General features: G+C 45.7%; 1 protein-coding gene across 1 annotated transcript; it reads left to right on the plus strand.

Annotated features, from left to right (window-relative positions):
• The first annotated feature begins 1,045 nt into the window (after positions 1-1,045).
• On the plus strand, positions 1,046-12,788 carry LOC127754313 (receptor protein kinase-like protein ZAR1). The gene is made up of 2 exons (XM_052279792.1): positions 1,046-3,069; positions 11,742-12,788. Exons 1-2 carry the CDS (start codon positions 1,518-1,520, stop codon positions 12,476-12,478), a joined length of 2,289 nt encoding a protein of 762 aa, XP_052135752.1. The 5' UTR covers positions 1,046-1,517; the 3' UTR covers positions 12,479-12,788.

Below are 12,788 nucleotides of genomic sequence, written 5' to 3' on the forward strand. Positions count from 1 at the left end.
CCACCCCTGCTAGGAGGAGACCGTACACCAGCACCTGGTCGTCCCGCCCCTCCCACCGCGTGAGCAGCACCTCCCGCACGGCGCCACCACGCGCGACGCCTCCTGCAGCGAAGAACGCGACCCGTGTCAGGGGCAGGAAAGAGAGAAGAAAAGAGAGAAGAAAGAAAATACTAGAAAGAAGAACAGTGTCAGGGGTATTTTGGTACTTTCAACACTCTTTCTCTCTCTGTTTTCACCGAAAATAATAAAATAATGTATCGAGTGTCCAGCAGCTAATTACCATATTTTTCCAGTGTCCACAAGCAAATACATGATTTTTGGGTGTCTCACAGCAAATGCCACAATCTTTGAGTGTCCTGTAGCAAATGGGCAAAATTTGATACACATCCCCCATTTGGTTACATATAGTGGTAAGTACTGTACATATCAATCATACGTGCCGCTGTGCGACCTTGCAACAAGGACAATGTCAACAAGCATGCATAACGGTTTTCTGGTGAAGTGAAATCTTGTGCCCATTCCTCGCGGTCTAACCAGAATGCCATCCTGAATGTTCATTGTTTATCCTTGCTCATGAAAAAGAGAGGAAAAAAATGATTGGTGTTGATCACGACCTAGATTGGTCATATGGCACCATGCTTGCTCGCCACTCTTCAATCAGTGATTGTCAAGAGGTAATTACATTTTGACCGGTAGACACAAGTATTTTTTTTCGGGGACCAGTACGAGTCATTGAGGGTTTATAAATGTCGGTTTCAACTAAATGAACTAAATCTTAATCCGCAAAGTAACACATGCCAATCCCTATGCAGATTGTGAAGAAATAGCCAATATTTGCGAGATCTTTTCGAGAACTAACTCCTTTTGAGATCACGCTCCGGCCGAAAATGGGTTCTCTATTGTATATAGTGTAACATGCCAACTCCTCCCACAAAACTCCACTCGATTGCGCACGAATTAGTCTACTACTCCTTAGGTTCTCCGCAACACCCCCCCTCAAGTCATGAGCCATCATCAACAATTCATCATCATCATTCCCTTTCCACTCCGAAAACACAAAAACACAACTCGCTCACACTCCAAAAAACACAACTCGCTCACACTTCCAAAAAACACGCACCTCATCAGCTTTCCTTTGCTTCTCTTCTACTCCCATCCACCACTCCCCCTGCCTGCCCTGCTCATGTTTGCAACAACCAGGCCCATGGCCCCCCACCACAACTAACTCCTCACTACTGAAACAAAAAGAAAAAGAAAATTACATCTCATATTCTCACTCCCCTCTAGCATCTCAGTCTATATGCACACTGTTCTCTGTCACGCAGCGGCGGTGTGGGACCCACATGTCATTCACCCATAAAGACAGTTTGTGATGTTGCTTAATCACAAGTTCCAAATAAATGCTTGTGTAGATCACCCCCTTAAATAGTCTCTCCACCACTCCAACCCTCACCACTCTTCCAGTGTGACACAATAATTATCTTAATTTTTTTTCCCAATCTGTATCGAATTTGTAGATGAGGAACCTACTGCTGCTGCCGCTGCTCGTGGCGGTGGCGGCGACGGTGCCCTTGGCGGCGGCGCTGTCGGCCGACGGGGTGGCGCTGCTGGCGTTCAAGACGGCGGTGACCGACGACCCGTCGGGGGCGCTGTCGTCGTGGTCGGACGCCGACGACGACCCGTGCCGGTGGGCCGGCGTGACGTGCGCCAACACGTCGTCGTCGGGGCCACGCGTCGTCGGCGTCGCCGTCGCCGGGAAGAACCTGTCCGGGTACGTGCCGTCCGTGCTCGGCTCGCTCGCGCTCCTCCGCCGCCTCAACCTGCACGGCAACCGCCTCTCCGGCACAGTCCCACCGGCGCTGGCAAACGCCACCTCGCTCCACTCGCTCTTCCTCTACGGCAACAGCCTCACCGGCGGCCTCCCGCCGGAGCTCTGCGACCTGCCGCGCCTGCAGAACCTTGACCTGTCGGATAACTCGCTCACCGGCAGCCTCCCGCCGGAGCTCCGGCGGTGCAAGCAGCTGCAGCGGCTGATGCTCTCCGGGAACGGATTCTCCGGTGAGATACCGGCCGGCGTCTGGCCGGAGATGGTGAGTTTGCAGCTGCTCGACCTGTCGGATAACTCGCTCACCGGCGCCATCCCGCCGGAGCTCGGGAAGCTGGCCGCGCTCGCCGGCATGCTGAATCTCTCGCGGAACCACCTCTCCGGCGGGGTGCCACCGGAGCTCGGGCATCTCCCGGCGACCGTCACCCTCGACCTCCGCTTCAACAACCTCTCCGGCGAGATCCCGCAGTCCGGGTCGCTCGCCAGCCAGGGCCCCACCGCCTTCCTCAACAACCCGGGCCTCTGCGGCTTCCCGCTCCAGGTCCCCTGCCGCGCGGCGCCGCCGTCGTCGTCCACCCCGCCGCCGCCGTCCGCCGCCGGCTCCATCAGCGGCGCCGGCAGGCCGCGCCAGCCGATCAAGACCAGCCTCATCGTGCTCATCTCGGTCGCCGACGCCGCCGGAGTAGCGCTCATCGGCGTCATCGTGGTCTACATCTACTGGAAGCTCCGCGACCGCCGCGGCGACGGCTGCGGCGGCGACGGCGACGACGACGAGGAAGGGAAGCGAGGCCTCTTCCCCTGCCCGTGCATGCGCGCCGACGACTCGTCGGACGACGGGTCGGACGACGGCGACGACGTCAAGCGCAACAACACCACCACCACTACCACCGCCAGCGGCGGCGGCGGCGGCGGCGAGGAGGGGCAGCTGGTGGCGATCGACAAGGGGTTCAAGATGGAGCTGGACGAGCTGCTGCGTTCGTCGGCGTACGTGCTGGGGAAGGGCGGGAAGGGGGTCGTGTACAAGGTGGTGGTCGGCAACGGCACGACGCCGGTGGCCGTGCGGCGGCTGGGCGGCGGCGCGGCGGCGGCGGAGAGGTACAAGGAGTTCGCGGCGGAGGCGGGGGCCATCGGCCGCGTCCGCCACCCCAACGTGGTGCGCCTGCGCGCCTACTACTGGTCCGCCGACGAGAAGCTCGTCGTCACCGACTTCGTCAACAACGGCAACCTCGCCACGGCGCTGCGGGGTGAGCACACACCTTCCCCTTCCCCTTCCCCTTCACAATTCGTGAATTTGTTTGGAAAGCGGGAAACGTATTTTCTCAAAAAATGGAGCAAACTTTGGCTGGATTTTAACAAACTTTGGTAAAACAAAAAACTGGAATTGTTTTGGCCCAAAGAATATCCTTCTTGCGTGGGGTTCGAAATACATTCAATTCGAAACATAGAACCCTGGCTGTCGCAAACTTGCAATCGACACGTCCTTCTCAATCGGCAACACCTGCTCTGTTTTTGGTTTGCACTGTACATGCCATGGATGCATCATGCAAACTATATATTTTTGGTACAATAGTTTGTAACCCCGTAGGACCCATATGTCAATGATATTGGTATGCTTGGCTTATATATCACAATATAGAATAAGGTGAGAGTACCCATACCTAGTTAACTTGGAAATTGGATAATATGAATTCTAAATTTACTTAGGACGACCTAATTTTATCCCCTCCGGTCAATAATATTTTACTTTGGATAGAGTATTTCTTATTAGAATATGAAAAAGGAAATTATTTGCGGGTATTGACCATCCAATCAGAAATATGAGGACCATCCAATCAAAGTATGAGTATCATATAACAGCACCTTACCCTACCACAAGAGGAATCCAACCAGAATTTTCACCATAAACATGAGGAAAACTCCAACCAATCCCTGCACCAAGTGACCTAGAGAAACATGAATACACAAGATACCCAGTGAACAGGAGACTAGATGACAAAGACATACCTAGTGGCTCTTCCAGTACTGCAAAACTGCCACTGCTGCTGTTGTTTACAGTGCATCAGTGATAAAAGCTTCCAAGAAGGCCAGGTAGGAGTGTGCATGGACTGTTCTGCATGCATGCCTATTTTTCCATGGACCACATAAATCAGTCACAGCATCACAGATCAGTCCTCTGCCAGTGCTTGGGCACTGATGTACTGTAGTGCTGTACCACATTGGATGATGGTCCAGTTTTTTCTTTGTTTGCCCTGCTTCATCAGTCAGAGACACTGGGCTCGCTGCCATCATGAACCATCGGCATGCATGCATGGTTGGGGTTGGGTGAGCTAATTTTGGACAGGCTTTTTGGTGGACAAGATTAGGACGAGAGGAACATGTGAACTTTGATGGGTAGCTGTCTGGATGGTTAAGTATGGTGCTTAGATTCATAAATTCGTATATTGACAGAAAAATTGGTCCAATTTTAGGCGTCTAACGTAGGTGATCTTTATCTTCAAACATAAGCGAAGCAGACTAATTCTTGAAATGATTTGTTTGCAAAATCGACTATATTTTCTTCATATTGTACATAATAATTGAACCGTCTTGTATGACATCCTAATGTTTAAAAACTTGTGCCGTAATAAGTTAGGGCTTAAAATCGACGAGATGATAAGACTGCACTAATATAAGTTCACAAGTCAATGATAATTCACATATAATTTGCATCAATAAAAAGTCACTACATTATCTTTCCCAGTGGCAGGAACAGGGTAGGGCAGCTAGGGCTGCTGTCCTACTCCTAAGCTTAAATATCTATTAAAAGTTACATTTAAAAACTTCAAAACATGGAAAATAAAGGTAAGTTATGTATATTATACTGTTGAGCTCTAGGCTTGAAAAAATTCTGGCTACGCCACTGATCTTTCCTAATAATACATTAAATTTGAATTATCTTTCCACTAAGTGAGAGTCTAGGCCGCATGATTGGTGTTAGTAATCAACTATAGCAGCTCATGCCAAATGCTCATCAGCTTGGCACATAACCGACAGAGACAAAAGAGAGAAAAAAATGGGGCTCAACACAAAAGGCTCAACCAACCGAGGGGGAAAAGGTGCCTTGCGACCTCTGTCTGGCTGACCTTTAGACAGGGGAAGCCAAAAGGCCCTTTTTAAGCCTGAAACGCTACGCAGCTACGCTGCTCTGCTGTGGTCACTGCAGGCAACACTCGCGCAGTGCAGCTCTAGAGCCTAAATAAAGTTGCTCTTTGGGTGCAGAAAGTTGCAGAGAAAAAGGCACTACGGCAAGTTATTTGTCACACCCAAGAGAGAAGAAAAGTACTACGAGTAGTGCATTTCTTTTGCTTCCAATTCTTTTGCATTTTACTAGTACTAGACTACTGGCTTGGTGTTGTTGCCTGGCTGCTCTACGGCGATTGCAACACTTTTGGAGGTTTTAGGCTCAAGGAATGGAAATTGCAGTACAAAATATATTTTGGTGAATCCTCATGCATTCTCATTATAGTCGTACCTAGGGTTGTTTTGCTTTAGAGCCAAATTTTACACAATCGAATTGATGGCATTTTAAACAGTGATTTTGCAACGTTTCATTTGTTACCAAAATTTGCTATATATGCATATTCATGGTTAAAATATTAGTAGTGCCAAAATTTAGGTAGGTTTTCATTTCTAAGTGGAATGAAATAGGCATTATTGTATTGTTACTGTAGCGATTGATTTGAACGATTTGTCCTATCATGAGTTAGCTAACTCATAATACTGTACACACTCACTGTAGCAGCAGAGGATCCATCACTGCATAACACATCACATCACATTACCTTAATTACCGGCTACAGTACCATTATTGTACTCCCCAATCAGGGTGTCCATTGTCGTATAGGATATATACCATTTAAATTCATGAACAAGAGCTTAATATACTTCCTCCGTTTCACAATGTAAGTTATTTTAGCATTTCTCACATTCATATTAATGTTAATGAATCTAGATAGATATATATGTCTAAATTTATTAATATCAATATGAATGTGTGAAATGCTAGAACGACTTATAATATGAAACGGAGGAAGTACCATTCAGTGAAGAAAGACTATTTTGTTTTGAAGACTATGAAGAAAACATCGGGCATTGATCTAGACCAACAACTTGAAAGTCTTGAAACTAAGATAGGAGAAGTTGTTACTCCCTCCAGTCGAAAAAATATATGAAGATTGGTACTTCTTATGGTCAGCTGCGTTCAGCTTTGAACATAACTAGAAATAAAGGCGCGCTACGCTGCGCCTGGCTGACGATGAATTTGAATTTGTAGGAACAACATTGTTAATAGCTATAGGCATGTTTACTTTGACGTTCAATAATAGCTTAAGCAGAATAAAAAATCATGTACATAATATATTTATGCACATAGATGTATTAAATCAAAGTCGATTTCCAATTACATTGGTGTTAGAATAGGCAGAATGAACATGTGTGTCCAACTCCCTTATTTAGCCATGACCAGGGCACCGTAAGAACCAAAAGGTTTAGCTCTATTATCCTTTTCATTGTGCCAGCATCATTTATCAAAGCATGATCTGCCATACCATTCAGTACACAAATATATCATCGACAACCCCAATTAGATCAAGGATATTGTCAATAGGAAGAAGGGATAGATAAGTGCGGTGTAGGGTTTACTGTGTAAGCAAAGAAAATATAGACCTACTAAAAAAGGCACCAGTTAGCAATATAGTCAACAAAAGAGAGGGAACTCAACAGAGCAACCAGTCAGTCAGTGAATAAATATAATTCTTCTTTTGTGCAAGTTAACATCCAACAAAAAAACCCATTGGATATGCTCATCAAGCTATTTATACAAAGATTAAATCAAATGTAGGAACTGCACCAATAGTTGTTTTAGTTGATCCACATACCAGGAAGATGCATAGCATGGAGGCATAACATGGCATAATGGTGTAACCGCCTTATGAGAATGTGAACAGGAAAGAATAGAACCCGATTACACCGGTTGTTTGGGAACTTCGCCCAAGAACTAATTATTACCAAATGATAAATTCATCCTTTGTAAGTTGAAATCAACTAAATCTAACATTAATCGATAATATGGATGGGTAATTATGTAAATGGTTGGCTCAGCTATTTTAGGTGTAGTTGAATTGTGAAATGCAATAAAAAGGACTGACTTTTTGTAGAGTGACCATACCAGTTGCCTTTACTAATTTCGGTTGGTAAAGAGTTAAATTGGTTTTTTCCTCTTCAAACACTAACATTAGGATTCTGTGCCTTAGGAAATATCCACATAAGCTACTTCAATTGGTTGTGATCAAATGGAAGCATTGTTGAATCAAATAGCTGTTGCACATAATAAAGGAATTAAGACCTCATTTTATATTTAGGATACATTTTATATTTAGGATAACTGACATATCTAAATGGTATGATACAGGTGAGTTGTGGGTCCTGCTGTACTAAAATTAAGTTATAGTATCTGTGGTTGATGTGCTCCTTATAAGCCTTAGTTTGGTCAATTAATTGATTCAATCAAATAACCACAACTTTTTGGCTAAGCTTATGTGATTGTAACTAATTAAGCTTGATTTTCCATTATCCATGTCCAACTGGATCACTGTCTACCTTCTCTTTATTTAGGCCAAATGAAACATTGCCACATCATACGCATAGATAGGAAAAAATAAAACTAGAGGCTTATTAAACTTACTTTGAGTACTCTAGTTTAATAGCACGCTCATTGGCAACGATCTACTCAATATGAAATTAAGATGGAATGTATGAGAAGACAATTCTTATAAATCGGCAATACTTCTTCTGACAGCAGCAGAACACACCTCTTGGAATAAGACCCTGTGTTAAATCTTCTCAACAACGAATATTTTTCTGCAACATATTAGTGCAAGATAATGATTAATGTAATGAAATTTATAACCTTAAAACAACAAAAAATGCAGCGTACAAAATGAACTTTCAATACATTATGTCCATCATGGATCAATGGTAGATATGGTTTATTTAAATGTGCCTATTCGGTAGAGAAAAGGGAGATGCAAACATTTTTGTAATGAATAAGCATAACTGAAATTCAAGGAAAAAAATAAGTCAATGAACATATATAGATAAATATAGTATTTTGTTCCACAATGCTGTTGGCAAGCAAACTTGAGTTGGTATTCCCAGAGTCGATAACCTGCAGAGATCATGTACAAACCTATTTGCCTCTTCAGATATAACATGGTGGAGAAGATCTGCTCAGTTTGTCTGCATCCTATTTCCTCTAACCGCAGGAAGAAATATATGAGAAGCTATATCCAAATGTAGGGGAAACAATAGATCTCACTTGGCTAATTGGGAGGGGGAAAAGCAAGAAACACAAACACACATACAACCATTAGTTTGAAGCCCATACCATCCACATCGAATAAACCAGAAAAAGACAGTTAGCAGCCATTAAAACCAAGATCGAGGTAGCCATGCACTATTTTGAGCGATGGTATGTGCAATTAACATTATATGTGCAACATACAAATTAGAATATCAAACATAGCACAACACCATAATTATCAAGAGATGGAATTTGATACCGACAAAAGCAGAATGTGTGAGTAAAGGAAGATACGGCCAAACAATGGGTCCAATCGCATCAATATGCATGCACAATAGGAGGAGTAGAAAGCCCCAACCTCACCTTCGGTCCTCTCACAAAAGCAGTGGTCGCTGCCGGCTCCCGTGAAACCCCTTATCATGTGCGACTCCCATGCCGGCGAGCTGAGGAAGATGGAGAGGGATCCTTTAACATGCGAAGATGAAAGAGGAGAAAAGGGTGGTAATGGCTGTCATCCTCATCCGGGTTTCTGGATCCGCCTGTGAGGAGGACGGGGTCGCTAGACCTGGTGGTCCCGGGCTCCTCGCTGGGAGATGTGGCGGCTGAATAGGAGGGAGGAACGATCTCGTCGTGGCGACGATTGGTGAAGGATCGTGAGGCGACGGCACCTACCCACATGAGGCAAGCGGCGGCGGCGGCGACGGTGACACCAAAGGAGATGGCAACGGAGGTGAAATAGGGAGAGCCGGCGGAAAAGAGGGAGGTGGCGACAACGGTGAAGATGACGCGGCGGCGACGCTGGCGGAGAGAGCGAGAGGGCAGCGAAGAGAGTGAGATAGCTCAAGCAATTGACGCCGTCGTGGTCGTCGGGGTCGCGGAAGAACACCTCCGGCACCAGCAGCGCGCACACGATGTGCGCCCACTGCGCGTTCGTCGTGCGCTTCACAGCGCCGCCCTTCGCTGGGCAGAGGCAGCAGCGTGGCCACGGAGAGAGCGAGAGGGCGGCGGAGAGAGCGAGAGGCGACGCCGTCGCGGCCATCGGGGTCGCGGAAGAACGCCTCTGGCACCAGCAGCGCGTACACGATGTGCGCCCACCGCGCGTCCATCGTGCGCTTCATCGCGCCGCCCCTCGCCGGGCAGAGGCAACAGAGAGGGCGGCGGAGAGAGCGAGAGGGCGGCGGAATGGGCTGGAGCTAGGGTTTTGTTTGGTGGCTAGGGTTCTTGGCAAATCCAGGCCATCCGTTCTTGATCCAACGATCTCATGATGGTGGAAGAGCAGCCACGCTGGGACACGTGGACGGCCAGATCGTCCCTCGCGCATGATCGAACGGACGATAGCGGCGGGAGCCGACACACGATTAACAGGAAGTGGGGGGTTTTTTAGCAAAAAAAACAATGGAGTGGCGCACCTAGTTCTCCAGAACGTGATTAACCAGAGGTGAGGGGTGTTTCCGAAAAATTTGATGACGTGGTGAGCTAATTCTCAGCCATTACCACGGCATTTAAGTAAACCTATATTAATTGTTCACTAAAAATAGGTTTAAGTTTATAAACTGTAATAGGTTTATACAATTCTAAAGAAAACTTTTTAAAAACAATTATATACATACTTAATACTACTATGTTTTGAAACCAAGTGTTTAGAACTTATCAATAAAGTTTCGTAACTTTTCCTTCTACGTATATCGTGGGCATATTTTCTAAACCTCTAAATGTTATTTTTTTACAAAACCCTATTATATGAATTGCTTACAATATTTTTCTGGAAAAACTTTTAAAGCTGGATATTAATACATTCGTTTGTATAAAGTATTATAAAAAATCGAATAACACATTATCCATTTGTCCATAAAACCCTTTAGAATTACATTTAGTGGTATGTTGCCTTTGAGACTGGAGCGGTGGCAAGCCTAGGGTAGCTAGTTTGGGCTTGAGACCTAGGCTTGCCTTCATAATCATACTTAAATTCTCTTAATTTATCATGTAATTTTTAAGAAAATTAATATTATATTAGTTAAGCCCTACTCAGTCCTTAATTTTAATTTCTGGCTTTGCCGCTATGTGAGACCAATTCTGCTAACCACTGGTGGTAACTGATGACTGATGAGCATCCAACTACAATAGAAGTGAATATGCATGGTACGGCTAGCCACAGTGAAAAGCGTCCCAAACATGTCTGTGATTAGCACGATACCCAGGGCAATGATCAGAGGCCAGTTCCCTGTCCTTGTGGTACCTAGTGTTGAATGGGCAGCTTTCTGCCTGTGCTACAACAACTACAAGAGGGTCTCCTCTCACCTTTCTGATGTAGCTGCACTGTACAACTATTACGGTAAATTGGCCGCCACATTTTAATTGGTAGGAACCCACAGGTTTGACTTCTGATTGTAGGATTACCTACTGCTACCCACTTTTATTGTTCAGGTTAGGCCTCCGAGAGATATTAGGTGAATATTGGTGAATTAGACCATGCATGAGAATGTTCTTCCGCTATCAATTGGCTTACTGCCGATTATAAATCGTACAGCTTATCAGAAAAAAATATATTTGTAGGTAAAAACTTTTTTATATATACATTGTTAGTGATTTAAAGTCCAATGCTGAAAAATAAATTATAACAAAATAACTTCGGAATCAACTTCAAAAATTAAGTTTTTAAAATTTAAATTTTTACAATGACTTGTAAGCTAGCTTATGAAGAAAACGATGGGAGTTTTATGTGCTGAATTTGTAGTATTACGGTATAGTTCCATGTAGTACTAGTATTGTTTAAGCACTTTATATGTTTAAATAGAGAGAGAGAGAGAGAGTGTTATGGTGACTGATACATGTAGTTGTGTGTTTCACGATCTGATTTTATATAGGTATTAATCCGGTTTAATATGTACATGTAGTTGTGTTTAGCGAGAAGAACTAAAAAAAGACACGAATATTAGAGAAACACCTAATATCAAATAATTATAAGGGGTGAGGCTTCAAACCCCTTAGTGTTTCTCAAGCGAGAAGAACTTAATTTGTTAGGTTTTCAGATTACCCAACTTTGTTATGCTCCCTTTAATTTTTTCTGTTGGAATTGTGGTAAGGATGCACATTTGTAATTAATTGTCTGTGTATGATGTTGGGTGCCGTCTCCAGTTCGAATTAAAGAATATCGAACGAAATTTTAATTCAAATAGAATGTTAGTAGCCTACAACAAAATCAGTCATTATGTATGCATCGAACTGCTCCATTTTTTTATTATAATTAGCTTTGATTTTTTTTCTACAAGTCGATTTCTATATGTTTGGTCAAATATTTCAAAATAAAAAAATATATATTAGCAAAATATATTCAACACTAGGTTTAATAAATTAATTTGGTATAACAGATGTTGCAATGTATTTCTATACATTTAGTTAAACTTTAAATAAATCAAAATGATTTATAATATAAAATTAAGGATGTAATTAAGAAGAAGGTAATTCGAGAAGCTACAAAATGTTGGTTAAATCTGATGTTTTTTCGAAGTAGTTTAATGATCCTAAGAATTTTTCTTCTTCTTTGGGACGGTGGGATGATGTGGTTGTGCACTGCAGGGCGGTCGGGGCAGGCGGCGACGCTGTCGTGGTCGGTGCGGCTGCGGATCGCCAAGGGCGCGGCGCGCGGGCTGGCGCACCTCCACGAGTGCAGCCCGCGGCGGTTCGTCCACGGCGAGGTCAAGCCATCCAACGTCCTCCTCGACGCCGACTACAACGCCGTCCTCGCCGACTTCGGCCTCGCCCGCCTCCTCACCATCGCCGGCTGCGCCGACCCTTCCTCCGCCTCGGGCGGCGGCCTCATGGGCTGCGCGCTCCCACCCTACGCCGTCAAGCCCGCCTCCGCCGCCGCGGACCACCACCACCGCCCCAGCGCGTACCGCGCCCCGGAGGCCCGCGCCGTGGGCGCGCGCCCCAGCCAGAAGTCCGACGTCTACTCCTTCGGCGTCGTTCTGCTGGAGCTGCTCACCGGGCGCCCGCCGGAGCACCACGCCTCGCCGTCCGCGTCGACCTCCTCGTCCGCGTCGTTCTCGGGGACCACCACCACGGTCTCCGGCGGCGGCGGCGGCGGCGACCAGGCGCAGGCGGTGCCGGAGGTGGTGAGGTGGGTGCGGCAGGGGTTCGAGGACGCGCGGCCGCTGTCGGAGCTGGCCGACGCGGGGGTGCTGCGCGACGGCGGCGCGCGGAAGGAGGTGGTGGCGGCGTTCCACGTGGCTCTCGGGTGCGTGGAGGCGGACCCGGAGCGGCGGCCGCGGATGAAGGCCGTCGCCGAGAGCCTCGACAAGATTGGGTCGTGAGGAAAGTCGCTCAGAGCTGGGGGGATGATGTGCATGGTTGGTTTCTCTGTTTTTCTTTTTTTTTCTTTTAATTTTAATTTTTTATGTTTTATTTTTTTGCCCTATTATTTTTTTTGTCTTCCTTTTGCACCATTGTAATTCCTGATAAAAATGCAATTGTTGTAGTATAATATAATATAGAATGAGAACAAGTTTATCTTCTTTGTGAAATAGGAATCTGCTTGTGAAATCTACCACCACACTGTTCTCCTAAATTCAATACTACTTGTCGGGCTCCTTGTTCAAAATATTACTCCATTCATCCATAAAA

This window comes from Oryza glaberrima, chromosome 11 (assembly GCF_000147395.1).
Source record: "Oryza glaberrima chromosome 11, OglaRS2, whole genome shotgun sequence".
NCBI lineage: Eukaryota > Viridiplantae > Streptophyta > Magnoliopsida > Poales > Poaceae > Oryza > Oryza glaberrima.

Bases quoted from the DNA above. Each gene is read 5' to 3' on its own strand.
- LOC127754313 (XM_052279792.1), top strand. From the start codon at position 1,518: ATGAGGAACCTACTGCTGCTGCCGCTGCTCGTGGCGGTGGCGGCGACG. The intron at 3,070-11,741 runs GTGAGCACACAC...TGTGCACTGCAG, and splicing joins CCTCGCCACGGCGCTGCGGG to GGCGGTCGGGGCAGGCGGCG.